Genomic DNA, 26,567 nt, shown 5'->3' on the forward strand with positions numbered 1-26,567 from the left:
ACTTGCACACTTCCACATTTTTGCTATTGTTTTCAGTTCCAACCAGAAAGCATCCTATTCCTCCTTCAAGGTCCTCCTCAAATATTACCCTTGGTGAAGCCCTTTCTGATTAGACGCAAAACAAATGGCTTTCTCCACTGTTACCCCGTAGCATATATATTTTTTTAAATCAAGGAATAATTTACATATAATAAAATGCACAGATTTAAAGTATACAATTGGATGAGCTTTGACAAATGGATATGCCTATTTGGTAAGCAGCACATCTGTCAAGATATAGAACATTGCCTTTCCCCAGATGGTTTCCTCATGCTCCTTTCTGGTCATTTCACCCCACCTTCCCCGGAGGTAATTGCCAGTTCCAAGATTAGTTTCACTTGTTTTGATTTCATGTAAATGGAATAACACTAAATGTACTCTTTTTTGTCTGACTTCTTTCATCCAACATAATTTTCTGAGATTCACCCATGTTTTTGTGTATATCAGTAGTTTAAACTTTTTACTGAATAACATTCCATCTTTTGGATATACCATGTGTTTATCCATTCTTCTGTCGATAGGTACATAGTATTCTTTTCATATTACTCTTCTATATGTTATGTTTACTGGTTTCTGCTTGCTTCCCAAAATGAGACTGTGATACCAATTATCACTGAATATAGGAACTCTTTCTATACCGTGTTTGAATCTCCATCACTTAATCTGTGCTTAGCAGACGGTAGTTATTCATTAAATTTTTGCTTTTGAATAAGGAGGTGTGAGAAAGGAAGTCAATTGGAAATTACTTTGAACGATAGAAGAGAGATTGAGGAAAATGCTTTTCTGACAAAATGTGTGAGTTTTTCCACATCAGGCAGTTCTCCGGTTCTCAGTGGACACTGAGTAGGTGTTCTCCAATTTAACTCATTTCTGACAGTAACTCCCCAGAATTAGTACAGACCCCACAGGTTAATGGCTCAACCCCACAAGACTGTCCCCACTTCAAACACCAGGTGAAAGTCCCCGATTGTCACTTGTACTTCTCACCAACAGGCTATAAATTGTGAGATTCCATGGCTCCCTCTCAGGTCTGATAATTTGCTAGAACAGCTCACAAAACTCAGGGAAACATTTACTTGTATTTACTGCCTTATTATAAAGGATTACAAAGAATACAGATGGACAGCCAGATAAAGAGAGTTCCGTAGGTCAAGGTGTGGGGAAGAGGCACGTGCTTCCGTGCCCTCTCCGGGCATACCACCCTTCCAGCACCTCCATGTAGTAAAAGCCCTCTGCACCCCTTTGTTTAGAGTTTCTCTGGAGGTCCCATTACATATCGCTATGATTGGTTAAGTCATTGGCTATTGGTGATTGAACTCAATCCTCTGTATTTCCCTGGAGGTCAGGGGATAGGGCTGCAAATTCCAACCCTCTAATCACATGTCTGGCTCCTCTGGCAATCAACATCCTATCCTCCAAGCGTCACCTCTTTAGCATAAAGCTAGGTACAGCTTAAAGGGGCTTATTATGAATAACATTTAGGATCCCCCAGGAGCTGGGGACACACATTTATTATTATATCACAGTATCACAGGAGATTAATCCAGATTTCACCCAGTGGTTAAGAGAAAGTGATAAGCTCCAAAGGATACTTGTTCTCCATGGAAGATTGTACCATATTTAGGAAAACTTTTTAATTTTTAAAGATGTTTATTTTTGAGAGAGAGAGAGAGACACAGAGCATAGGCAGGGGACAGCACAGAGAGAGAGGGAGACACAGAAGCTGAAGCAGGCTCCAGGCTGTGCACTGTCAGCACAGAGTCCCACTGGGGGCTCAAACTCACAAGCCGTGAGGTCACGACCTGAGCCAAAGTCGGACACTTAACCAACTGAGCCACCAGCCACCCCAGGAAAACTTTTCAAATGGTTATATGTTGGGTGGTTGGGAAGGAAGGAAACTAAAGTGCATGAGATCGGTTGTTGGACGTCTAGGTAGCTTGGGAAACTAGTTTCAGCAGACGAATAAACTGGATATATTACCTGCCTCACCAGGAGAGTCTGCTTCTTGCAGAGAAGCTAGTAGACTGTCATCACTGACACAGAATTCCTGTAGAGGTCTGCGTCTGCCCTTGAACCCATAGCCCTGTGTTCGTTGTCTTCATTGCAGGTAATTAAAAGTTAATATTTGAAACTAGTGAACTCAAGCAGAAATAATGACTTTGACTTACCATATCCAGGGGTCATACCTGGCCATGTGAATAGGGAGCCACTACTTCCTGGGCTCCCACCCACAGGGTGGGTCCCAGGGAAGGTGCCAGTCCTCGCCAGGCTTTTTATAGAGGTAACCAGGAGGATAAGCTCTCAGTGGAAATGCCAAGACAGGGCACGGCCCTTTGGCTTAGTGTGGGTATTTTTGTTGTTGTTGTTTTTCAATTTCATTGAAGGATAATTGGTGTAAGGTAAGTGACACATATTTAAAGTGTAAAATTCCAACAGTCTTGACCTATGCGGAAAACCATCACCATAAACAGGATAATGAACATATCACCTCACCAATTTCTGGTACCCCTTTGTAATTTCTTCCTCCCCTGCCTTCCACCCCCCACCCCTTTCATCCCTAGGTGACCACTGGTCTGCTAGCACTGTAGTTTATTTTGCTCTTTTTTAGATTTTTATACAAATGGAATTATAGAGTATGTGTGTGCGCGCGTGCACATGCACACATCTGTGAATTTATTCCTTCTCTCCAGTTCAGCCTTCGGAATAGAGAAAGTTCAATGAGTGTGTCCTTGGGACACATTTGGTTTGCTGAAGTAAGGTGAGGGTTACATCCCAGGAGCAGAGCCGACTCCTTTTCCTATTTGCAGTTGACAGTCTTTGGACTGACTCTTCCTGAACAGAGGCCAGGGTTTAATATGACCAAGCAGAGTGGAGGCAGGAGGTTGTTGCTGACTTTCCAGAAATCATTGGCACAAATGCCTCTAGTGTCTTTAGCCTTTGGGGCTTTACGAGGTTGTGGCACGATGGAGATAAGCATAGTAAATTCTATTATAAGAAGGTGTTTTCATGACGGAGCTGCAAAGGGCAGACTCATACTGTCCCTGCAGATCCTAGAGCTGCAGGAGCCGTGTGACCGTAGCTTAGCCTAGAGCACGAGCTCTGCCGTGGTTTACGGGCAGTGTTTCCTCTTCCCCCGGGTTGCGGGATGATGGAGTGAAGGTACGTTCAGTCTAGTATGTACAGGTGGGAGACTTACTGAAGCCTCTGGTTGACCTGCAGTCATAACAGTGTGCTGACCTGGTTGCAGTAATTTGTTTATGGTGACTAATTCTATATTACAAGGCAGTGTGGCCTTATCCCTGCCCAGTCATTATAGAATGAAAGGGCACAGGCAGAGCATGGGGCCTCTCCTCTCCAGCACTGTCTGGGCCCCGCACCATCTCCCCCACCCTGTCACAGTGGAGTCTGAGCCGGATGACCATCGAGAATCATGTGCTCCTGCCAGGCTGTGTGCAACGTGGACATGGATGGCAATGCCAGAGTGTGCAGTGGGCACCTCTGCCTCCCATCAGGCAGCCCCAGAGGTCTCCTTTCCTCTTGTCTCAAGACTTGTCCCCACACCCAAATGGAAGGCAATTTATAGCTCCTTACAATATGAGGGGCCAGGCCCAGCTGACAATTCAAGAAACTCAGGTTTCAAGCATTTGCTGTCTTCAGGCTGGCCAGATCTGGAAGAGTGGAGACAAAGCAGGAATGTTTGCACTCTGAGATCAGGAAGGGGGTGTAGGCAGTGGGGGTGAGGGGGAGGAGTTAGCCCTGGCACTCGGCTCCTGCAGCAAATCTGGATTTAGATAAAAATCATATGGAAGATGATAGCAGGTTTTGGGGGAAAAAATCCAAAATAGGTAACAGGTAACCTAAAGAGGCTACCAACTTACTAAGTGCAGTACCTACTAGGACCCATTCTCTACATTCATGTCACTTTGGTTAGGAATGCCTCCCTTCTTCCATCCATTTGTTCAAATGTGATGTATTCTATAAGGACTAGCTCAGATACCCACTTCTCTCTGAGCCTTTCCCTGATTATTCTAGACTTCCCAGCTGTACTCCCTAAGCAGCTGTGTGATCCTAGGTCTTCACTGAGCACACCATAAGCCTCTGTCCTCAGTACAATGATTAAGTACATCGGTGTGTTTTCCTTTGGAGTCAGGTTCTAAGAGCTGGATGCAAGTGACATCATTACGATCAGTTACCTGTCACCATAGACCAGGAACTATAGAGTGCTTTGCCAATAGTAATGCTTTAGCCTCACCTCCCAAAAATCAGTCTGATATGAAAAACATTTTATTTATAATTTCTCATATTTATAGTTTAGGTCTTCATTACAATCATTCTTACAATAAATACAGAAGTGCTAAACAGACCATCATCACAGTGGCCTATGATCCATCTGTGGCACAGGGATGGAGGGGTGCTGTAGACCCTGGTGCTCCCCAGCGCTGCTCAGGAGGCCTTCAGAGAGTTTGGCAAGGGGAAAAGAATCTAGAACTCGAACTAGGATTAATTAATAGTCAATGAAAGAAAATCCTAGAATGCCTCTTAAGGAAACAAGTGTAAGTTGTTACTATTTTTACCAGATGGTACTAAAGTAACAGAACACAGAGACTCAGGCTATCCTGTTAGTGAGAAGCAAAGAAGCCAGGGCCTTCCCTGTGTCCTTTTCCCAGTCTGGGCCTCGTTTTGTGATCTCTACCTGCTGTGCACCCAGCACAGCACCCGGGCCCTCCACCGGGGGCGTGTGAGGCAGAGGAGCGTCACACATCACAGTGCTGGCTTCCTGGGGTGGGGATGAGGGAGAACCTGGAGAAGGGCTTCCCAGTTCCAAAGCTGCTGGGTCCTCAGGAGTCCCGTAATGATTCACATGGAAGTTGACAGTGTTGATTCTTGGAGCCTTCTACCTGCCTCCCTTTTCTCAGCCATAGGGAAGGGGAAATGCTAGTTTTCATGGCTCAGTAGATCTCCAGATCTCCCTTTCTTTGAGCAACTGTCATGCCAGGTATGATAATCTCTGTTCTCTTACAAAATTGCTCATAAAAGGCAAGGGAGAGATTCCCATGGCTCTGGAGTGGTTTATGTTGGTTTCTGATTGGCAACTTTGGGTCAAGACCAAGAAAGCATCCCCTCAGTCCCATGGCTCTGTCATGAGAGCTGTCCCTGCTGTCATTTGAGCAGCATCAAGCATGCTAATGACAAGGCTGGGATGCAACCCCAGGCTCCAAACCTGTCAGAGTTCTCATACACACACATCTGAGTGTCCATTAGGTCTTTCATAACTTTGTTTAGCAGACTAGCTACAAAGCCACGGGGGTGGCCATCATTACAAAAAGTCATGACAGTAGAGAAGGGAGAAGACTTCTCAGAGTCAGAGGGAGGAGTAGAAGGAAAAAGATGTTATAAAGAAATGTGTGCTTTGATAGGACATTCTGTGCTGTCACAATGAGACCAGGAATTAGAAAGTTCTCTGTGAACTGCAAGGTGCTGGCCATGAGAGGCTGGTCTGGAGGCTCTTTCACAGCCATGGGACTAACTGATCTTCATGGGGCTCTTACATCTAGGAAGGAGTTAACTCTTTTCAGAAACTGCCTGTGACTTGGGTGGAAGACCATGAAGAATCTTTGTAAGATTCCATTATTATTGGTCCCTAAATACCATAGTATCCTCACCCTGCACAGATAACTCCCTGCTTTCATAGCTTAAAGATAGATTTCAACCTAGCCGTGACTCAGTGTCCCCAAAATCAGAGAAGTAGGTAAGTCCCAATTCCAGATAGGCACTCAGGACACCACGGAAGGGGCAGAAATAAAATCTGGACAAAAGAGACAAAGCTCTTCAATCGTTTTGCTTCTGCCTGTTTCCTCTAGATTCAAAAGCAGTTTGGGTCATCTCAGAACTCATGTGTAGGAGAGAGAAAGCAACAATACATTTTCAAGGAAAAGCCTAATCATGTTTAAAGTGTATAGAGTACAGAGCATAACTGCCCTGCTGACTGGAGGTTGGGCTTGGCCTTAATATTCTGTCCTTCTCAGGACTTGATAGACAACTTCTGACTTCAGTTCTCACTGCAAAGTGAGGTTCCTGCAGACCTTAGGTGTCTTCTCATTCTCTCCTTCGCAGGTCCCTTCAGTGCATTTGAACCAAAGTGCAGGACTTTGGAAATGCTCCTACTGTGTTTCAAAGAATAGCTCTTGTTTTGTCTATGATACCTTGACTCTTGCTGTATCATTCTTCCTCCCAACTGTAAGATCAGACCAAAGGTTTTGTCATAGCAGAAGGAAATCAGAGAACAACAGCCCCTTCCCTGAGGAAAGAAACTGAGTCTAAAAAACAAATCCTAAGCAGAGAGTACACATCCAGGTCTGAAAGCTTCGACTAGAAGCAGGATTTCCAGGATCCTTGAAATCACACTCAAATGAATCCCTGGATAAAAGTATTTCAAGACCACTAACAGCCCCCAGTGAGTGACTTGGCTTGTGCCCCCAGAATCCAGACAACTTGATGGTCCACACAGCCAAAGCAGACTCAAATGTTCCTGCTTCCTTGGTGAGTTTTTCCCATCCGTGCGTCGCACAGGGCACCCACCTAGAAGCCCCCCATGGCCCTGGAGTGATTGTGGGTTGCACTCCAAAGAACCCTCAGGTGTTTCAAGGGCCTCAGGAGCCACAGTGTGTAGTGTCCAAAAACAAAGTCCTTCCGTGGACATTCGTGAGAGTTCTGGGGCCTCAGGCATGGGCTTCGGTCTCTTTGGTCTCTTTCTTGATCGCTGGTTTGTAAATGACTCCTTTGTTGTCACCTTTTTTGCTACTGGAACAGGAAGAACATACATTTAGTCTCAGTTAAAGAGAAGAGACAGGCAGAGAGTAGCCTGACTCGGCCAAGAAATAAGATGGATTTTAGGGGTCAGATTCCTTTCTTAGGGACCTTTCCCTGTTCTGTCACTCTTGGGGGGAATGCCCCCCAAATGAAGCATTAGCAGCTGACAATACAAAACCACTTTGAAGAAGATCTCATTACTATCCTGACTTCAAACCTTGGATTGTATAATAGGGTTTCTGGAAACTTTTGTTACAAATGCCAGAAAAAATAGATTTTATAAAAACCAAATATGACAATAAAAACACGAGCAAAGGGCATTGATAGCTAATGTGAGTGATAAATCAGGTTTTCCTTCATTTTTCTTATTGGGTTCAGAGAAGAAAAATCAGATATACAGATGCTAGAAGACAGCCTTGCAGCCTGTGTGTGGGTGAGTGGGACCTCCCCCACTAATCAAGAAGCTTGTCTAAGGCCTTAGCCGTTGCAGCACTGAGCATAATGATCCCTGAATCACTAGCATCTCATGCAGAGGATGCGGGGGGCAACGGTGTTTGGGAAACAGCACTTGGAGGCTAAGTGTTGTTGGTACAGGTGGCAAAGGCTCTTCATTCTGCAGGCCACCTTCCCAGACAGACCAGTCCTCATGGACAGAGAAGGTTCATTTTGAACCAAAACCAGCTCACCTCTTCTTTCTTCTGAAAAGCCAAATGGACACTGCCAGGACAACACAGATGCCAAGAACGCCAGCCAGGGCCACTGAAAGGATGATGCCTGGTGAAGAGGCAATGAACACACATTACCTTCCTCCCGTCCCCTCCGTCTCATCCGGTAGCCCATGGATGTGAAGTCATGTGACAGCTGTATAATCTGCCACAGAAAGGTGTGATTTCCCCACTTCTGTTCTTAGATTCTGGTCTTTGGCTCAGCAGAACTGGCTAGAGTACTTAGGGGGAGCCATTTGCAAACTGTAGTGACTCTTTAAAGGTTCTCAAACTTGCACCAGGATCATCTGAAGAGCTTGTTTAAATGTAGACTTTTTATTTGGGGGGGCCAACCATCAGAGACTGATTCAGTCTGCAGTAGGGCCCAGCAATCTGCATTTTTACCAAACAGCTCTAGCTGATGCTGATGTACATGGTTCATGAACCATACTTTGAGAAACCTTGAGCTACAGAATAAGAACTTACTCTATCTTTGTTTGCTGGACTTAAGGCCCATTGGGATACCTCTATTGGCCTTGCCCCTAAGCTCCCATTGCACAGTCCTAAACAGTCCAAGACAACCAGAGGTCCATTGCCAAGATCACCTAGCCAGTCACCCAACCTCCACACTGGGCTCAGGCATGTTTTTTTTAGGCAATGGCTTCCACCATGGCAACAGAAGGTCTTGGATAGGCTCATTGAATGTACATATGCTATAGAGTGATTTGGTCTTTCATTAGGGAAGCATTTGATTGGCAATTCATCTTTGAATCACAGAATGACCTGAAGGTAGGACCCACTGCAAGGAGAGGACCAGGGACCAGAGCAATAGCACAGAGAAGCAGGGAGGATGGGCTGGAAGTATCACAGGCCCAGATCACACCAAGAATCACAGAGGTCACCCAGCTGCAGCATGCAAGGCCAGCAGGCCACATACCCAGACTCAGTCCTGTGTAGGTAAGGTCTTGCACTTCAAAGGGGAGAGGAAAAGGGTGAACATTAACCAGGTCAAACCGTGTGCTGAACATTTGGTTAGAAGTACAGGGCTGATACAGACTTTCTGAGAGTATTCTCTCTTGACTCAGGTGCCTGAAGGTATAGACAGAGTTGCCCACCTTGGGAATTCACAGTTTTGGTCACAGCAGTCTCTTTGCTAGGGCAAGACTTCAGTTTTTAGTACAACATGGCTACAGTAGAAGATGAGGAAGGGTAAGGATCAGAGTCTCCTTGGGGCTCTATTATCTGCTGCTTGGGTACCTACCCCTCTTCACCTGTAAGGAGTCTTCCAGGTTCTGGCTGGCTGGGACTGGCAGGGCTTTGTCAGAGCCTGTGACTAGACCTCTGCCCCATCCCTATCCAGTCTTGTTATCAGGATGTGGTTCTGTGTTTGCTTTGGCCACACTGGGCAAACTGGAGAAACCCCTCCCTCAACACTAGTCTCCCTTCTCTGATATGGAACCAGAAGATTGTGACTTCTCTTAGTGAGTTCCTTTTGGAGTAAGTTAGGAGTCTTCAGTAGGGCTGAAATAGTGCCCAGCTCTCTGAAGTAAAATCCTAGTCAGCCTCGTAGGGACCTCCCTGGGGGAGGGTCACAGATGAGCCCATCCTCTTGAGTAAGACAAAGGTGCCCAGTCATGAAACCCCCCTGTGTTACCTTTACATGCTCCTTCCAGGTTCTTAGAACTACTCTGCATTCTCCCAATTAGGTCCCCCATCTAAAGAAAGTCTCTGTTACATATGCCCTCTTGTCTGGTGGTTTTCTGACCTTACCAGAAACTTCAAGCACATATGTGTCTGTGTCGTTTGGGTGCTGGTTCCAGTTTGCATTGGAAGCCAGAGTTGTACTCAGTAGTGGCCACCCAGCATGACACTCAGGAAAGCCCACTCTGAGACTCAGACCTTGGGAGAGCCCTGGCCAGTTGTGAGATGTCAGCAGCAGAGGGCCAGGGACTCACACTTGGGAGCACTTGATACCCTGGGGAACCAACCTGAGACTGCAGAATGAGGGCTTTTTTGTTCACCCTGTTTTCCTGGTATGTGGCCAGAGTCTGGTTGATTCCCCTGGAGCCCTCAGCCCTGTGTTTTTTTCCCCTACTGCCCTCTTCCCAGTTTCACATGGAGCCTGCAGCCTCCCTCATCCAAGGCTGGCCTCTAGGAGTCTCTGGTCTGGCCTCCCCGGGCAGCCCCAGGCTGCTGTCAGAATAAGCAGAGCAGGTCTAGAGAGGAGCGATCCACAAAGTACAGGGTGGCCTGTTCTCTTGGCTCTTGCTGGCCATTGTCAACAGCCCATGGCCTCCCAAGTGGCAGAAAGAGAGCGACCCCTGTGGCCTGATTTCCTGCTCCAGGTCCCTTCTTCTAACCTGAATACAAGGACCCGTCTGTGGCTTAGGGAGACACTCCGGACAGGAGTCTCTTCTGAGGAGTGTCCAGTGTCTGTACAGCATATGCTCTGCTCTCTGGACAGCCTCTGGCCTCTGCACGCTGTAACTTGGTATTCTGGATTTTTTAAGCTACCTAGAGGCAACCAAGGCCTCGAAGATCTTAAAAACAACAGCCAAACCCCCAACTTAGTCATGGTTTCTTTTCTAAGCCTTTTGATGAAATACACTTTTGTTCTTTGTTCCTAAAGCTCCAGATGTTCGTGGTAGCAAACTAGTTCCAGCCACATAAGACCATTACTAGTAAGCCTAACCACTGGCTAAGCCGCCCAGACTGAGCAGTTTCTAAAAGTTGTTGCTTTCACAGTCACCTCAAATATCCCGAGAGCCACACAGGGCCTCGGACAGCTGAGCAGCCCCACTCCAGGCTGTAGGAGGTGCCCCCAGGGAGCTTGGGAGACAGAGCCAAGTCTACAGAAGCAAGGCCGCCAGAGATGAGACTTCTCAAGAGCTATGGCCCAAGATTTCTGGAGGGAAATCTGGCTGCCCTTAGCTGTATTAGGCCCTATAAACAACAGCCTAATTTAACCCAGGGTTCTAACCACCGTTCCTTGCTCCTGGATGACCACTTCTGAGGGCCTAAGTTGCCTTTCTGTGGAAACAATGAAATAAGCAAGCCACCACAAAGACAAGGAAAGCCCCAGAGCCTGGGACAGATGCTTCTCAGCCAAGACTTCGATGCAGCAAAAACAAAGCAGCTTGACTAAGCACGTGAAGAGCACAGGCCACTATGGAAGAGGAATGGCAGTGAGGGGGTCACCTCACAAGAATTCTACTCCCAAGGGAGCCCAGGGAAGGAAGATGTTGTCAGGATGCTGCCCCCTGCCAGTTGAGCCAGCCCCAACCACCCAAGACGCAGGACTTCTCTGCAGAGCCCAATAAAGTCCACGGAGCTTGGGGACCCTTGGAGGTAGATGCTAAAGTATCTGCTAATCAACGGGAGAAGGAAAGTCAGGGAGACTCTGGCGGCACAGGGATAGCTCTTGGGGCAACTGAAGAAGCAGAGCCCAGAGAAGCCAACGCCTGCATCGAGCAGAGCCTGTGGGACGGTGTAGAGAGTAGGGAACACAGATGATGGCGGGAGGGACACAGGCAGAGAAATTCATCTGCAGATTAAACAAACAAATGGTTTGGTTTCTAAGTGGTGAATAACACAGGGAGGTCCTACTGAAGAACAGTGAGATAGGAGAAACAGAGACAGGCTGGTTGACAGGGATGGCCCGCGAGAGCTACATGAGAACACAATGAAGGGGCTTCTGAGCTGGCTGGTTAAGAGGGTGCATGCCATACGGATGCGGGAGAGCTCCCTGCTCTCTCTAAAGTGCCCCAGCACGGGTCAGGTGAGCAAAGATAGGGCAGTATGACACAGAGGGAAATCACACAGATACAGAAGAATTTGGTTGTCACATGCCTCCCCCAGGAAGGTACAGATCCTGGAGAAGGCAGACACTCTGGTTGCCACAGGGGCACTGCTACCTGTTCTCGCTGGCTCAGGAGCTGGATCTTCCACTGGGATCTTGCTGGACCGAGGGATGCTGCTTAACTGCTTGTGAGGTCTTCTGAAGCCTCAAGTGCAGGCACAGAAAAGCCCAGCAGAAGGAACAAGCCCCTCATTCACACAGCTTGCCGTTCCTGGAACAACTCTAGCATTTTCGAGATCTATGTGCAATTCTGTTTATTCAAACAGAATTTTAAATAAAAAGGAATACAATCATTCTCCTTTCAAAATATTATTTTAGGGGTGCCTGGGTGGCTCAGTTGGTTGAGCATCCAACTCTTGATTTCAGCTCTGGTCATGATCTCACAGTTTGTGAGTTAAAAGCCCACATCGGGCTCTGTGCTGAGAGCTCGGGCCTGCTTGGGATTCTCTCTCTCCCACTCTCTCGGCCCCTCCCTCCCTCACGCTCGTTCTCTCTCTCAAAATAAATAAACATTAAAAAAATATTATAAAGTACGGACTGTTTTGGTGACATCTTATATAGTTACATACACGTGTATACATATGTGTATGTCTCTTTAGCAGTCTCTTAGAGACCAGAAGAGCTTTGGTTTAGCAGGGATTTGATAGTTCAAACACATAAAATCCAGTTGGGGATGATAAAAGCTCTTATTATTATGCTTAATACAGGTCACAGATTGAAGTAACTGAAATGCTAATCCTTTCTTTGGATGATGCTTTGGTGAGAAAAGCAAGGAAGATGTCCTCAGTGACTATAGAACAGAACTATCTTTGGAGAACGTATTTTACTGGGGGACTTTTCTTATTGACACTATGGAGCCCCAAAAAGAAATAATTTCTACAGATCTGCCAAAAAGATGCCACCAGATTACCTAATGTGCTGGTTTTCTACAACCATGATAGGGACCGAGGGCTTTGCCCGCCAGGTTGCAGGATTGCAGGTCCGGGACAGAAAGCCAGCTTTGCTCTGAGGGGCCTAAGTCCCGGGGTGGTCGGCGTGGGTTACCATGGCAGCACTGGGGGTTTCGTGCTCTCCGCTCCCTTCAGTGGCCAGGCTCAGGCTGTCTGTGCTGAAGGAATGGAAGGTGTTGGCACGGGGGCCTCTTACTCCTTTTGGGCCAGAGCAACAGAAAAAGCCTGACAACATCCCTAGGCAACTCTCTCCTAGGACTTTGAAACTTGACAGCTAAGTTCTGATCTTTAAGGCTTCTTAAAACAAATGGATTAATCTGAATGCCTGTTGTCAAACTGAAAACAAAGCAAGAAGACTTGAAACTAAAAGGTGACAACTGGCCAGGCTTCTGTTAAAATCAGTCTGCAGAGAAGACCCTGGGGAGCGGAGGGCAAGGGAGACGGGGGGGTCGGTCATATTCTTTCAAACGTGTAATGAGCACCAGGCACAGTGCCTGCCACGAAAGTGAGTCCCTGCCTTAGGGTCTTGGGGTGTGTGGATAATCTAGACATGCTTATTCTGTTTTTTGGGGGTTTTTTTTCTGTATGGATGGCAGTAAATCATTGTCCTCTGCTGTGCTAACAACCATGACAGAGATGAACGGTTGTTCCAGCCGTACTGAAGACCGTAAATCCCCTGAAGGGAACAGAAGATTTTGGCATGATATTAGAGTTGGGTCTTGAAAGAATTTTCCAGGTGGAAAGCTGAGGGGCATCGCCAGCAAAGGGAGTTGTGTGCAAAAGTAAATCGTGTGCACATGTTAAAGGAGTAGCCTGCTAAGGGAGACCCTGCAGGGTGTGGATGGGTGCCAGGGGGGAAAATGCTGGAAAGACGGCTGCGGCCGCCTCACCAAGGGTGGGTCCAGCTTTCTGACTTCCCACCTGGTCTGCTTGGTGCCAGAGGCTTGTTTTTAAGGAGCAAGACAACATCCACAGTGGGATTTTTGTTCTCCATAATGCTCAGCTTGGGGTGTGCTCAAGAAACGTGGTGTGTTGAATTGCACTAGAGAAAGGGACTAGGGACTTCTTAGCGCATCTGACCATCACTCCTGACTGTTCAGCCCCCTATATCCAGGGGAATTTGAAGGTGGGAACTCCTCTGGTCTTTCATTTGGATGTCTCAGGAGACTGATGATACTTTCCATCTAATAGTTTTTATTTTAAAATAGGAACTTTTAGAAACAAAAGGTCAATAACCACAAAGCATACATTCTAGTTTCAAAAAGTAGATAATTAGCCATCTTAGCTTTGTAAGATTTTTTCCTGTTTTTAAAGGTTTTATAAAACTACCCAGGTTCCTCAGGGACAAGCAGATTCTAATAATGCAAGTTCACAGATGTAGCAGGGTGGAAGCCCCGCCCCTCTACTGTCCAGCGCCCTTGGCTACGAGAGTCTCAGCGCGCTCCGGGCACTGCAGGGGGGACAGGCAGTTGCTCAGAGCAAGCCCACTAAACACATGATTATAGAAACTCTTTGGCTTCCCCTTATCTCTCAAGTGTCCCTTGCCCTGGTATATTAAAAATAGGGCTAAATGACATTCGCATTTAGGTTCGATAGGCTCTTGCTTATTACCCACCACCATCAGGACCCAGTGTTGCTATCTTTGGCTCGGAAGAGGTCAACGTGAAGGAACGTCAGGCTCCTGGACTGTACATCTGCCTGTGCCACCTTTCCCCTTCCTCACAGAGGGCATCTGACTCCTGTGAGATCTGGTCTGGTCACAGGATGTGTCCCCGCTCTCTGGGGTCCCACCTTGAGGACAGTGACTCTTATTTCCCCTCTTTAGCTCAAATCCTCCATTTGTACCACTTGGAAGAGGCACTTTCAAAAGAGCTTAAAAAAAAAAGTGCCTCACATGACTTTTCACCTCTCCATAAAGGGTGGGCATTTTAACTAAAGGCAACAAGAAACACAACACACATGAGAGAAAAAAATGATATAAAAGCAAGGGAGAAAATGATAAGGAGTTTCTGAAGCAAGTTGCTGCCTCAGAGGCATCTGGAGCCCTGATAAAGGGGTTTGGATACTTCCCTTAAGGGTGGATAGTTCCTGCCCATCCACTTTTCTTGGCCTTGGATATTCCCAATTGTACAAAAAGCAGGTCTATTCAAATTCTAAAGTAAGATGGCGAACAGTGTTTCTCTTGAATTTGGTCATTATACCTTACTAACCCAACAGCCTTTTGGTTTCAGGGGTAGCCATCACCAGATTGAAAATGTCATGCTGTAATAGAATAAAGACCAGGGCAGATGATGGAAAACTCCACAATCCTGTCATATGAGAACAAACGCATAAATAAATAAGTCAGTATGGGACTTGGAATGTCATCGTGTCATCCCTGGGCAGTGGCTCAGTTTTGCACCTCTTGCCCTAGAGATATTTGGCAATGTCTGGAGACATCTTTGGTAGACACAGTGGGGGGATGCTACGGGTATCTAGTGGGGAAAGGGTAGTACAGTGCACCCAGACAGCCCCCCAGTGAGAATTATCCAACCCAAAACGTCAGTAGCACCAAGGTTAAGAAACCCTGCCCTAGGGCTAAATCTTAGACTACCCCTCAAGGACGGATTACTACCTCTTAAGGACAGAAATTAAGTTCTTTATTCCTTTTCTAAGTAGTCCAGGGTAAAGTATGGTCAAGTTAGATGATTCAGTCCCAAGTGTTACACTTTGGCTAACCCTTGGAGCCTACTCTCAAAGTCCGGTGCACTTTCTCTCCTAGAGGTTTTCCTTACCATTACTTCTCTCCTGGAACAATGGAGAACCAACTCCATAATTCTTGTTAACTCCCAGCGAAAACTCTGAATAAATCAGACCCTAATTACAGGCATGCCTTAGTGAAAGAGTTTACAAATAAGTGAGCACAATTGCTAAAGGTTCACACTGACACACGCTCACTCCCATAAACCTGAAACTGCATGCTATGGTCTGAGGCCCCTCCAAGTTGGTGTGAGAGGGGCCCCCATACATGCAGGTGCCCCTGGGGGGCGAGGTCTGGGGCTTCTGTCCTTTGGGGCTGCCCTCCCCATTGTTCCTTGGGAAACAGCCCTGATCATTAGCTGCCTGTGTCTTTGAGAAGTGGGAAGAGAGAATTCTAGCCAAGTTTCTATAACCAGCCTCCAAGTGAACAGGTTTGCCTTGGACTGCCACCGTTTCTCACGGCAAAGGGAGAGCTGGGCCCAGCCTGGGCTCTTAGAAGCAACAGTTCTGGGTGAGCCATGCAAGAAGGGCAATGGCAAAGCTGCATTTGGGCTTTGATCTTGATGTCCTGAGCTTGGAGTCGGTCTCCAGGCTTCTGCCGAGAGGCCCCTCAAGCTCCCCAGCCAGACTGGGAGAGTCTGCTGAAGTGCTCTGCTACAAGCCTGACTGCACTGCCCGCGCCGTGAGGGCCAACTTAGACCTGAGCCGGTCTAAGAAGATGGCTAATTATTCCCAGGGCCACAGTCCATTGTTACAACTGGAGGTTACTTGGAATGTCAGACTCAAGGTCCTGCATGGTTTCTTCTGATCCTCTGTAAGTGCCCTCAAACACTGTCCCTGCAACGTAAAGTCAGGATGGGCAGTTGTTAGTGTCCACTTCGAATCATATAACATGTTAGCATTGAAAGGACGTTAGCTCACCTAGTCCAAACTTATCATTTTATGGCGAAGGAAAACAGTGCCAAAGAAGGTACATAATTTGCTTACATCATACAGCCAGGAGGAAACAAATAGAGGCCTTGAACCTAGGTCTTCTGACTCCAGCGGGAGTATTTATGACTGTATCCCCTGTGACTTACATAGACCAGTCCAGAGAAAAGCTCTGTTATTATCCTTGAATGACAAACAAAATCTACTTTATCTATATGAGCCAAGTCCCTTATGTCTAGGTAATGGTTTTCTTGTTTTATTTTATTGAAGAGTTGAAGTATTTTCCATTTAACCCTTGACTACTACGTACTCCATTTAGAGGAATGGGAAAAGAGAAATTTATATCCAAATTAGATCACAAAGGGATGATTCTGTACATTTGAGGCATTTCCTAGAAAAGAAGTGGACAGTCATTATATCCATTGTCTGTGTTTAAGAAGGGCCATTGTTCACAGATTGTTTTCAGACCAGGAAACTGAGAAAAAGAGGGCAATTACCTTAACCAGTGGTATGTGGTGAGGAGAACACAAAAGATAAATTCTTGGATAAATTCTTGGGCAGGTCTTGATTAAGTAATTGACAGAAGGACATAATTCTGACCATATGTTAGAGTCAGTTCAGAAGGGTATGTGTCTAAAGCTTTCTGGCAAGGGCCCTGACGTAACAACTTCCTCTGTTGAAGCTTAGTGGTAGTTATAATCTCACACAATAACAAAGGAACAAGAAGAAGATACACGAGGTGAGATATGGAGAACTGATTGTCAGACAAGTGGGTTCATGGCATCATCTTTAGATGTGAACACCTGGCCCAGTTCAGTCACAGGTGATACAAGGAGATAAAGTGGAACTTGCACAGACCTACCTCCTTCTGACCATGAGTGTCCCATGCTGGGAGCGGTCCAAGAATCTACAGTGAGAAAGTGACCTTGGAGGTTTGAAGAAGAGTGTGGCCCCTCAGGGTGCTCCCTTACCTATTTCCCTGAACCCCCAGCTTCCAACAGTATCAACATGGGTATTGAACAAACAGATGTTAAATGTCCTTCCAGGGAGTTAAGGCTACAGACTTAAGAGGAAGAGCTGAGTTTTCCTAGCATTAGGAGTAAACCATTCACCTTCATTCAGTATCGCTCCTGTGTGCCTGCGCTTATGCAAACTTAAGGAGATGAGACAAAAAAGGCAGTGAGTGCAGACGCTTTCTTGCCTGATGGATCCCACTCTATTACATTAGACCATGAACTGCTTATGGCCACAAATGTGGATTATGCCCACTCTCTGAAAGCTTACGAAGGAGCATCCCTGGGAGTTGGTGATGCTAATGGTGCTATGAATCACCTGGCAAGGCTGGAGATGGACCTTGATGCCAAAAAAGCCTAGGATAAGAAGTTAGGAGTTTGTCTCATGAAAACAGTCCTACTGTGTGTCTTAGGAGATGTAGTTTTCTGACAGAGAGGACCCCAGAAAATCCTCTTCCCATCCGTGAGAGACTCCCAGACTTACAGAGGGCTCCAATCCAAGCACCTAGAGGCCCTGGCTAGTGCTTTCCTGCAAAGGCTCAGGGAAGTCAAGAGCAATGGAGAGAAACTTCAGTAAACCCACACACAATAGCTTCTTACATACCCTGGTTCCCTTGGCAGCCAGAGTGCTCTTAACCCACCTCCTAAGATATCAGTGACAAAGCCCAAGGGCAGGGCACCAGCTTCAAATAAAATGGGTGTCCCGGCACCATACTCCCCCCACACACCGCAGCTTCTCACCTTGTCGGAAAGAGATATACACCAGCCTCTCGTCAAAGCTCTGGACGTGCCGGAAGTTGTTGACCATCTCTCTGGGGGACGGGTCGTCCTCGTGTGTGCAGTACAGAGCAGTCTCCAAAGCCAGCAGCTGCAAGGCAGAAACACACCCCATGGGCAGAATGATGCTCTCTTGCCTGCCCTCGGCGGGAAAGAGAACTCTGGGGCTTGGCAGGAGGAATGTCAGAAAGCAGTGGGAAAGCCAGAGAACTGTTCCCCCTCCCAAGCAGGTGTCTGGTTGACGGCACCAGGTCACCTCCCAAGGCGTGGGGGGAGGTTAAACTTTGAGCTGCTGGCTGGTAGAGGGGCTCCTCAGCCTCTCATGGAGACAGTATTGCCCTGGCTGGCCTGATTTGTAACCTGGCTCTAAATCAGAGGGGCCTTATACTCTGGTTTCTCTTCAGATTGCATAAATCTTTCACCTCATAAATCAGAGGGGCCTGGGGCTTATTCTGGTGGTCTCATCACAAGGAACAAAAAGAGGGAGGCAGGAGTTTCACAGTTCCTCTGACCACTGGCTCCATGGAATTTTCATACACCCACATAGGTTATATAATCTGTTTCCAAGGCAGCTTCTAGGTTATTGCGTCCCTGAACATTTCATTTCTTGCTTTATCACATCTCTATTCCTGTCCGCCTACCTGCTGCCATTTATCTACATTACTCAGATCAGTAGCTCTGAGTAAAAAAGAACGACCAACAGTGAGGGCCTTACTGGACTGAGGAAGAGGGGTTGGGGTGAGATGGGCCACCAGCGAGGGTGTGGCACTGCCCCGGCCCTGTCTCCTGGACAGCCAGTTTTCTTCTTGATGAACTTCAGCTGTGGAGTAGGGGGATGGGCAGCGACCAGGAACCCTGATCTGACTTTGGGGCTTTGTCTCCAACCAGCAGGCAGTCCTGCAAGCTCCCTCAACTGTCTATCCTTCACTTTCATCATCTACAAGAGGAGAGGGTTGGAGGTGATTGCTGAGGCTTCTGTCCCCTGTTGGGCACTAGACTTTGAGCATCTTGAGAGCAGAGACCATCGCCTACTCAGTGTCGCAGTCCCCGCGCTCTGGTTTGTTAAACCATCTAACGTGGTTCTGTCTTTATTCTGCCTGTAAAGGAACCTTGCTCTCTCCCACCACGGAGGCAGGCAGCATCCAGCCACTGAGGGATATATTAGGGATCATATAAATGCAGCCTAATAGCTTATAAGGAACAGTGGAGATGGGTTCATTTTTCAAGCTTGACTTGATAACTCTACTCTTGAAGCTCAGCCTGTAATTTCTGCAGCGCTTCCAGGAACCTGTGATATTTGGAGAGGTTCTGCATAGCTGTCAGTGCAGCTTTAAGTGAGGCAATCAAGTTGTTATGATATGGATGATGATAGAGACTGAGGTGCCACATGGCCTCTGACTCAGAGGGCACGACAGTTACCTGCTCCTGGGAAATCTGCACAGGGTTCCGGAAAACTGTCCAGAGCACTGTGGGGTGGCAGGGAGGTGTGGTCAGGGACCCTTTGTAGCGGTAGTATTCCTCAGGCCTCTCAGGAAGCAGCTCTTCAATGCTGAAACCCGGAATGAGCACTTCCTGGCCTGGAGAGACATGTTGGGGAAATGGTGTCAGCCTGTCTCCCCATGGCAGAGGTGCCGTTGGGCATGTGACTGAGCCTAGAAATGGGAACAGCACCTGCCCCCTGCATTCATTTTTCTTTGGGTCACAGAGGTGACTACATCCTTCTAAGGGTAAATAAGCATCCGAGAACCCCTTACCTTTGTATTTTACATCTTGAAGGTGCCTGAAGATCTTGTCATAAGATGGATTGAAGGAGCCCATCTGCAACAGAGATGGGGTGGGGTGAACTAGGACAGAATTCTGTAGGCTGAGCCTGGTTTGACAGTTGCTAATGGAAGGGAAGGGGTACGTAGTCACCACTGCCAAGGCCCTCCCTGAAGGATGCACTTTACAGGGACAATTTTGAAGGATCACTAGCCTGTTAGGGAGTTAGGGTGATGGTCCTGTCCTCTTGCATCTCAGGATGCAAGGCACTGAGCACTCAAGGCACTGGAGCTTGAGCGTTGCAAGGCAAGGAATATAGCTTGTGCTCCTGGTGATCAGGCTGTGAATCTTAAAGCCACAACTAGCATGTTTTCTAAGCGGAACTCAAGGGAGCTTTAGTACATAGAAGCCAAGTCAGGTGAGTAAGCATGTCAAAAAATGAAGTCTTATTAGGGAAAAACATGCAAGCGAATCAAGAAATGTTCCCATTTTGAGGATTAAGGAAAAAACTCACCCTAAGGTCCATATAAAGCCTGCAACTTGGATGTTAGGAGATGTGTATGGGATCCAGCACCTGGTGAGGCAGCACTGAATGATCCTCGCCTCCTAACCCTATACACACAGGGCCTACCCAGCTGGACAATCCCAAGCTTTAGGCAATAGGGCTAGGAACTAGGGCTCGTTTTTTCCAGTGTTCCAAAGGACAGGCCCATGTCTACTGGCCACCTCCACAAAGCACTGCCTCCAGGCCTGTGGGGGAATACCCCCGGCTCTAGAGACAAGACACAGCCAAAACGAGAGTGAGCCACACACATCCAACAGCCAGGTAAATCGTGGACCAAATGCCAAGTGTGATATCCTCCTGACTTCAAATTTCATGTAAACCCCCTTTAAAATCTCTTACCTCTATGAGAACAGCCAGGACAGCGAGGCCTTCTGACTTGTTACTGGCGGCGCTGGCGTTGGGGTACAGGTCCGAGTTGTAATGGACAATATGCAGCTGCAGTGGAAGGAAAGCTGCTCACCAGGGGGCGGGTGACTCAGGGGAGCCTTTGGCTTATGCAGGGGACTCAAATCCAGTGGGGAGGACAGAACCCCCTCTGTCCCTGCCCCAGGTAGATTAGGCCTCTCAGACCCTTCCCTTCCCAGTTTGCACTTTCCCCCCAGTCCTCTAGACCAAAAACTCTACCAGGACAGACTACCCATGTTACTCACCATATCAGTGTCTGATATGATGCTTGGAAAGTACTAGGTATATAATAGAGGTGGGAGGGAGGGAGGGAAGGACAGGAGGGATGGAGGGAGGGGGTTTTATATTAGCCCTGAAAAAGCCAGGGTGCTCTGGAGCACTTCTCTCTTCTGATTTTTTTCTACTTATTCCGGACCCTAGAGAAAAATGGTCTATGTAGCTTGCCCAGTCTCAGCCTGGCCACTCTGCACTTGATCTGGAAACAGTAAGGGCTGAGGCAAGAAACCTCCAGTGGTAACTTAGTCATAACTGCATCCAGAGTGGGACACATATTTATCCCTCAGGTGGAAAAAAAAATCATATCATGGCTTTAGACAGGTGTAATCAGCCATATTTAACAGCCAAAAAAAAAACCAAGAATATTACTCTCTGAATATAGGTCCTTACCATTCACAAAAAAATTATAAGCTCATTTTTTTCAAACCAATTACTTGTCATTATTAAAATGAGGAAAAGAGAATGTTCTGAGAAATCTTGGATTGAAAACGTCTAGGTAACTGGGGCGCCTGGGTGGCTCTGTCGGTTAAGCATCCAATTTGATTTTGGCTAAGGTCTAATGGTTGTGAGATCGAGCCTCGAGTCCAGCTCTGTACTGAGCCAGGAGCCTGCCTGAGATTCTTCGTCCCCCTCACCCGCCGCTGCCCTCCCCCTCCCCAGCCTTGCACATGCACCCACTCTTTCTCAAAAAATACAAATGTCTAGGTAAGCATTAGGATATTGTTATGACAAATTTTGACAATGCTGAACCTAGTTTTTAACCCAAAATGTAGTGTCCCCTTTCCTCCAAAAAGCTGTATTAGTAGAGAGATCTATGTATGTGATTTTTTTTGTTGTTGATTCTTTGCCTCTTGAGACTGACACATTGAGATTTTCACTCTTTTCTTCTTCTTTGTCTCTTTTTCCATCTTACATGGTTGTAAATAGAGTTCAAGCTGATTTTCTTGAATACAGCTTAATGTTTCCCACATTTCAAGTGACCCTTTCTAATTTTTAAGTTACACATTATTTCTTTTTTTAAGTAGTCCTCCCTGTGAAGGATGTGACCCCATACCGAGTTACTTGGCACAGCCTTGGGAAATGGAGAATTCTGTATGGCTAAAGCCCTGCAGGTCCTAGATCCTTCTTTTCACAGCCGCCCTTTGAGCGTGTGGTCTGCTTTAGCACTTTTCTTACTATGTTCAGATTAGACTGAGAGGAAGTGAAGACTAATACAGACAGAACAGAATTCCCTACTGAGGAGATGAAGAGGGTCTTCCCTATAGGACTCAATCCAGAAGAACTGCTGCACTTTCAAGGACCCTCCACAGAGAATCTGCCACTTTTGGGTCACCTTGATATCTTTTCTCTATTAGAGACATGTATGGCCCATCTTCGCCAGGCCCTTGGTGATGATGTGGCTTAATAGCAGAAAATATAATAACTAGAAATATGTTTAAATGCCCACACTCTCCCAGCCTACACCCTAACTCCTCCTTTATTCGCCATGGGTAAGTAGAGGCCTCCACATTGCAATTAGCCTGAAGAAATTGCAGTCCTGGAGGTTCAGAGATGGGCCTGGTTTGAAATACGTGCATCTCCAAGAGTCCCGTCCTATTGGGCCAGAATTATAGCCCCGCCACACTTGTAACTCTACCTGTAATTAGCCTGAGACATTAAGCAGTTTAGCAGTTAAGAACAGAGGAGAATGGTCATGTCATTATTTACCGTGGGCTCTGCTGGCTGATCAGTAGCATTTCTCTCCTTGGATGTATTGCCCTGTAGACATTCAGAACCACACCCCAAGTTCCATCCCCTGGGAGCTCTGAAATGGAGCATCTCAAGCACCCCCGCTGTACCCCCTGCACATGTTTTGTGCAAGAGCAGGGCTCCGCTCCTGTTTTTTTCGGCATTCTGGGGCAGTGCCTCAGTGACATAACCAGCTGCGCTGACATCCATATGATGCTCACTGACTCTCGTTGCCAGGATGTCCCGTGATTTCTAATGCCAGTCTTCCTCTGGCTTGTGGCCCTGGGTCCCAAGGTTCCAAGCACAACCCAGGCCCAGGGAAAGGAAAGCTGGGGTGAGAGAGGCCTGTGCAAGCAGCACAGCTTGTGAAGAAAGACCAAGTAGTTTGGGGGAGCAGTTAGCCCAGTGGGATTCAACAGCGGGATATGATACGTCAGCCAGACAAGCTGGTGGGATCTTTATCTGTGCAAGCAGAAGGGCGATGCCAACAAAAGGGGCATGTGTGTCCCACTGTGCCACCCTGGGAGCATTGCCTTCTGAGTGGTACCACTCAGTAAAGACAGAGACAAACTCCTCAAGGCTAGGAGGAAGGGGACCAGGACATCGAAGAAGAGCCGCAGGCTGACAGGAGTGGCTCTGCCTTCCTGGAGTGGGTGTGTAGAGCCTGAAGGCAGCCCTCGCTTGTGCTCTGATCTTCTCTGCACACCAGCCAGGTGGAAGGGTGCCAGACCACCCACCGCCGGGCAGCCTCTGGCGGCCTGCCGTCCCCACTCACCTCAGCGGCAAAGTGCTTCCCACCGACAGTGTGCTCGGAGCCGTGAGGGTCATTCTGGTTCCCCCAGTGCAGGTGCAGCTGCGCGGCACTGTAGCGGGACCGGAGGCCCTGGATGTGCATGTCCGGGGGCAGGTCCAGCCTCACTGTGGGGAGTGGAGCCTTCAGAGCCCTGGCCAGCTGAGCACTGCCCGGAAGCAGTTAGAGAGGCAACCCCGGCCTGGGGCCCAGGCAGGGGGCGGGCGGATACAGCCAGTGGTGACACAGCCGGGAGGCTGCGAAGCCTGGGCTCCTCTCCTGAGAATGTCCTCCTTTCCCTAAAGCAGTTCTAGTGGCGCCAGCACCTCCTAGGCTCCCCTGGGAAAAGGATGGCGAGAACACTAACTAATACTAGATGGGTGGATGTTGTTTACATATCCGTGTATTATACACCTGGCTATCAAGATAGAACCTTTACTGAAGTATCGTCCAAGCTGAAGAATAATATAACAGTAACAATAATAATTGCCATTTATGAAGCATCTCCTGTATTCCAGATCCCTCTTCTTTCTGCAGTACCCATCAACATGCCCATTTTCCACACGAAAGCTCAAGGAGGTGAATATTTTTACCCGGAGTCTCATGACTCATAAATAGTCGAGCCAGGATTCAAATCCAGATTTGGCTGACTCCAAAGCCTGGGCAAACCCACAGTGAGTTGCATGGCTCCTGGAGGGTTTGGGCCAAGGAGCCAAGGGCTCAAGCCTGTCCCCATCCCCTCTGCCCCTTCCCAAGAGATGTGCTTCTTCTGAGAGGTGCTGCCCTGGAAGAACTGCCTCCAGCATCTCCCAAATGAGTGGTCCAGGCCTCCTGAAAGGGCCCCGCTGCCCCCCGCCCCTTCTCCTGGGTACTTTGGGGTGCAGCCGTCTCCCTGCCAGGTAAAAGGAGCCAAGGAGCTGATGGGAGCTTGGACATCCCTTTGCAGGCCTCAGAGGCCTCTCTCTCACCTGAATGGCCATCGTTGGTCAGGAGAAACTGCTCGTGGGCAGACACATTGTAACCTTGGAACCCAAGGGGCAGGAGGCTGGCGTCGTACTGGAGGATGTCACCGTGCAGGTCTATTGGGGACTGCAGCACGCCCCCACATGACGGGTACTTCTTGGACCAGCTCTTCTCCCCATCAGGACCTGGAAGGAGAGATGCAGTCACCAAATTTAGTCAGTCTTCCATAAAAGTTTTTTCCTTACTTTCTAATTCTGTGTCCAAGACAATTACTCCTTTTCTTTTCTTAATCCCCAGAGGTATATTCTTCAAGGCCCAGAAATCTCAGCCTCTGCCCACTTGTCCTTAGAGGGATGTGGGGAAAGAAGGCTAGAGCAGCCCCATGCCATGAACTTGGGCCCACCAAGCTCCATTTTTATTTTACATTGTTCATATTTTGGCACAGTGCACATCCTTCCCATGTGAGGACCTGTTTATATTCAGCAGTTTAGCATCTGTTTATGGAGCACCTGTTATGAGCAAGGACCACTCGGGGTCTTGGGGCCACCGGGCTGAACACAACCATAGGCCCCTGCTTGCCCAAGCCTGCATCTTCCGGGATGCTCCAGGCTGGACCTACTGGTGTCTTACTGACCACAGCTCCAGGGAGGTCTTCAGGCCTCGTGGATTTACAGATACGGTTTTCCTGACAGGAAACCCTTGAGGACATTGACTCTGGATAGCCACCTCCAGAGCAAACATAAAACCCCATCAGTTAGGGATGCTTGAAAAATTCCAAGTAATTATGGGCCTGGGATCACAGAGCTAAGTGCAAAGTTTGCCCTGGGAGAGTGTAACAACACTGCAAATGAATGACAAACGATCAGTCAGGAGGAAGAGACTTTAAAAAATAAATCCTCCAGGGCTCAGGCTTCTTGCTAACTACCAGGTGATTGTCCTTCCTCTGGAAATGGAAGTAAACAATCCAATCCCATGTTCAGATAGACTTTCTTACTCCCACAGGGAAAAATCTTTAAAGAATGTAAAGCTGTGTTTAAAAGATTATCTCCCGTGGTAATTAAATGGATTTTCAGGCTGAGGTTTCTCCCGAAAAGCAAATAATTGGCATGTCATGGCTCGTTAGGGTAGAACCATAGTGCCTGTGGGCTCTATCTGAGTTGGGGACCATGCTTTGCCATCTGGGGTCCAGCCATCAGTATTTTGGCACCAGGAATGATATGAACTGGAGCAGAGGGGAAAGGAACTCTGCTCTCGGGAAGCCTTCCATAGACAGCAGTACCATTTCCCGAGTGTATGTGTGTATCCTGGTTCCCTACCCCTTACATCTGTGTGGAAGGAGAGCTAAAGAAGAACTTACGCTCATTTAAAATGCTGTGAGGAATTGATCTGAGGTCTGGACACGCACAGTGGAACCCTGCTCATTTTTCAGACTGTCAACCTTTGGATATACATTTTGGCCAATGTTAGGGCTTGAAGGGATTTCACCATCTCCTGTCCAACCTTTCATGAGACACCAGTTTTCTCACTTGCACAAGCCAGTCAGAATCTTCACTGAGATATATTTTAATTTCCCAGACCTCAGATCCCTGGACTCAAAGCCACCCGCACCGAGATGGCAGAGGGGAGAGGGAGGCCAGAGGACACCAAACCCGTTACTCCACGGGACAAACTGGAGTAAAAGCTGTTACTCAGCTGAGGACAAATTCAAATTCCTCAGGGACAGTAGGAAGCAGAGATGAAGCAATCATGAGGACCCTTCCAAACCCTCGGGTCAGGAAGAGGTACAGCTACGGGGTGGCAAGCCTTCTAGAGTGAGGCCGCCAGCCTTTTCTCTGCCCACAACATCGTCTGACCTGCAGCCAGCGTGGCAGAAGCTGCCAGCCAGGCACGAATGAAAAGACTCAGGGAGTAAAGAGGCATAGGAGTGAGACGACTTCTCCTTCTTCGCATGACTAAAGGGAACTGGGTCAGAAAGACTTTCTCTGCCCAGAGCGGAGGTTCCCAAAGGTGTCATAAAGAGAGCATGATAACTAAACCAGGAGCTCCTGGGGGACAGGGACATCTCATTTTCATCTCTGTGAACTCATGCTCTGACTAGGGTCACATGCTTAACAGGCATTTAGTATAAACAGCTTCCCAAAGAATAAAAGACCCCAAAGAACAGAGGGCTTGGGAAAAGGTATCAGGAGGAACTTTTCTTTTTCATTGCACCCTAAATACTTCGTTGTAACTCATACCGAATTGGGTATTTGGGGGCA

General features: G+C 47.6%; 2 protein-coding genes across 9 annotated transcripts in view; one reads left to right on the forward strand and one right to left on the reverse strand.

Moving 5' to 3' along the window:
- The window catches only part of APH1B (aph-1 homolog B, gamma-secretase subunit), an 83,148-nt gene that overhangs the window by 47,668 nt on the left and 8,913 nt on the right, over positions 1-26,567 (forward strand). The window contains exons 8-9 of one of the 4 annotated variants that reach the window (XR_003913706.1): positions 7,469-7,732; positions 10,183-11,705. The exons of 2 other annotated variants lie outside the window; for them this stretch is intronic. The gene's annotated coding sequence lies outside the window, so the exon portion shown is untranslated. Of the gene's footprint in view, positions 1-7,468; positions 11,706-26,567 lie in introns of those variants that run through there. One more of the 4 variants, XM_029952904.1, reaches the window with a different exon arrangement.
- The window catches only part of CA12 (carbonic anhydrase 12), a 51,570-nt gene continuing 29,304 nt past the window's right edge, over positions 4,302-26,567 (reverse strand). Inside the window, exons 4-12 of one of the 5 annotated variants that reach the window (XM_029952893.1) lie at positions 24,315-24,494; positions 23,332-23,474; positions 20,487-20,582; positions 19,576-19,639; positions 19,241-19,398; positions 17,786-17,912; positions 8,491-8,523; positions 7,536-7,608; positions 4,302-6,840 (exon numbers count right to left, since the gene is read on the reverse strand). In XM_029952893.1, the coding sequence (XP_029808753.1) occupies positions 6,759-6,840; positions 7,536-7,608; positions 8,491-8,523; positions 17,786-17,912; positions 19,241-19,398; positions 19,576-19,639; positions 20,487-20,582; positions 23,332-23,474; positions 24,315-24,494 (956 nt within the window). In that variant the 3' untranslated portion in view covers positions 4,302-6,758. Of the gene's footprint in view, positions 6,841-7,535; positions 7,624-8,490; positions 8,524-15,843; positions 15,939-17,785; positions 17,913-19,240; positions 19,399-19,575; positions 19,640-20,486; positions 20,583-23,331; positions 23,475-24,314; positions 24,495-26,567 lie in introns of those variants that run through there. The other 4 variants (XM_029952892.1, XM_029952895.1, XM_029952894.1 and 1 more) reach the window with 4 other exon arrangements.

The sequence above is a fragment of the Suricata suricatta genome, chromosome 9 (genome assembly GCF_006229205.1).
Source record: "Suricata suricatta isolate VVHF042 chromosome 9, meerkat_22Aug2017_6uvM2_HiC, whole genome shotgun sequence".
NCBI lineage: Eukaryota > Metazoa > Chordata > Mammalia > Carnivora > Herpestidae > Suricata > Suricata suricatta.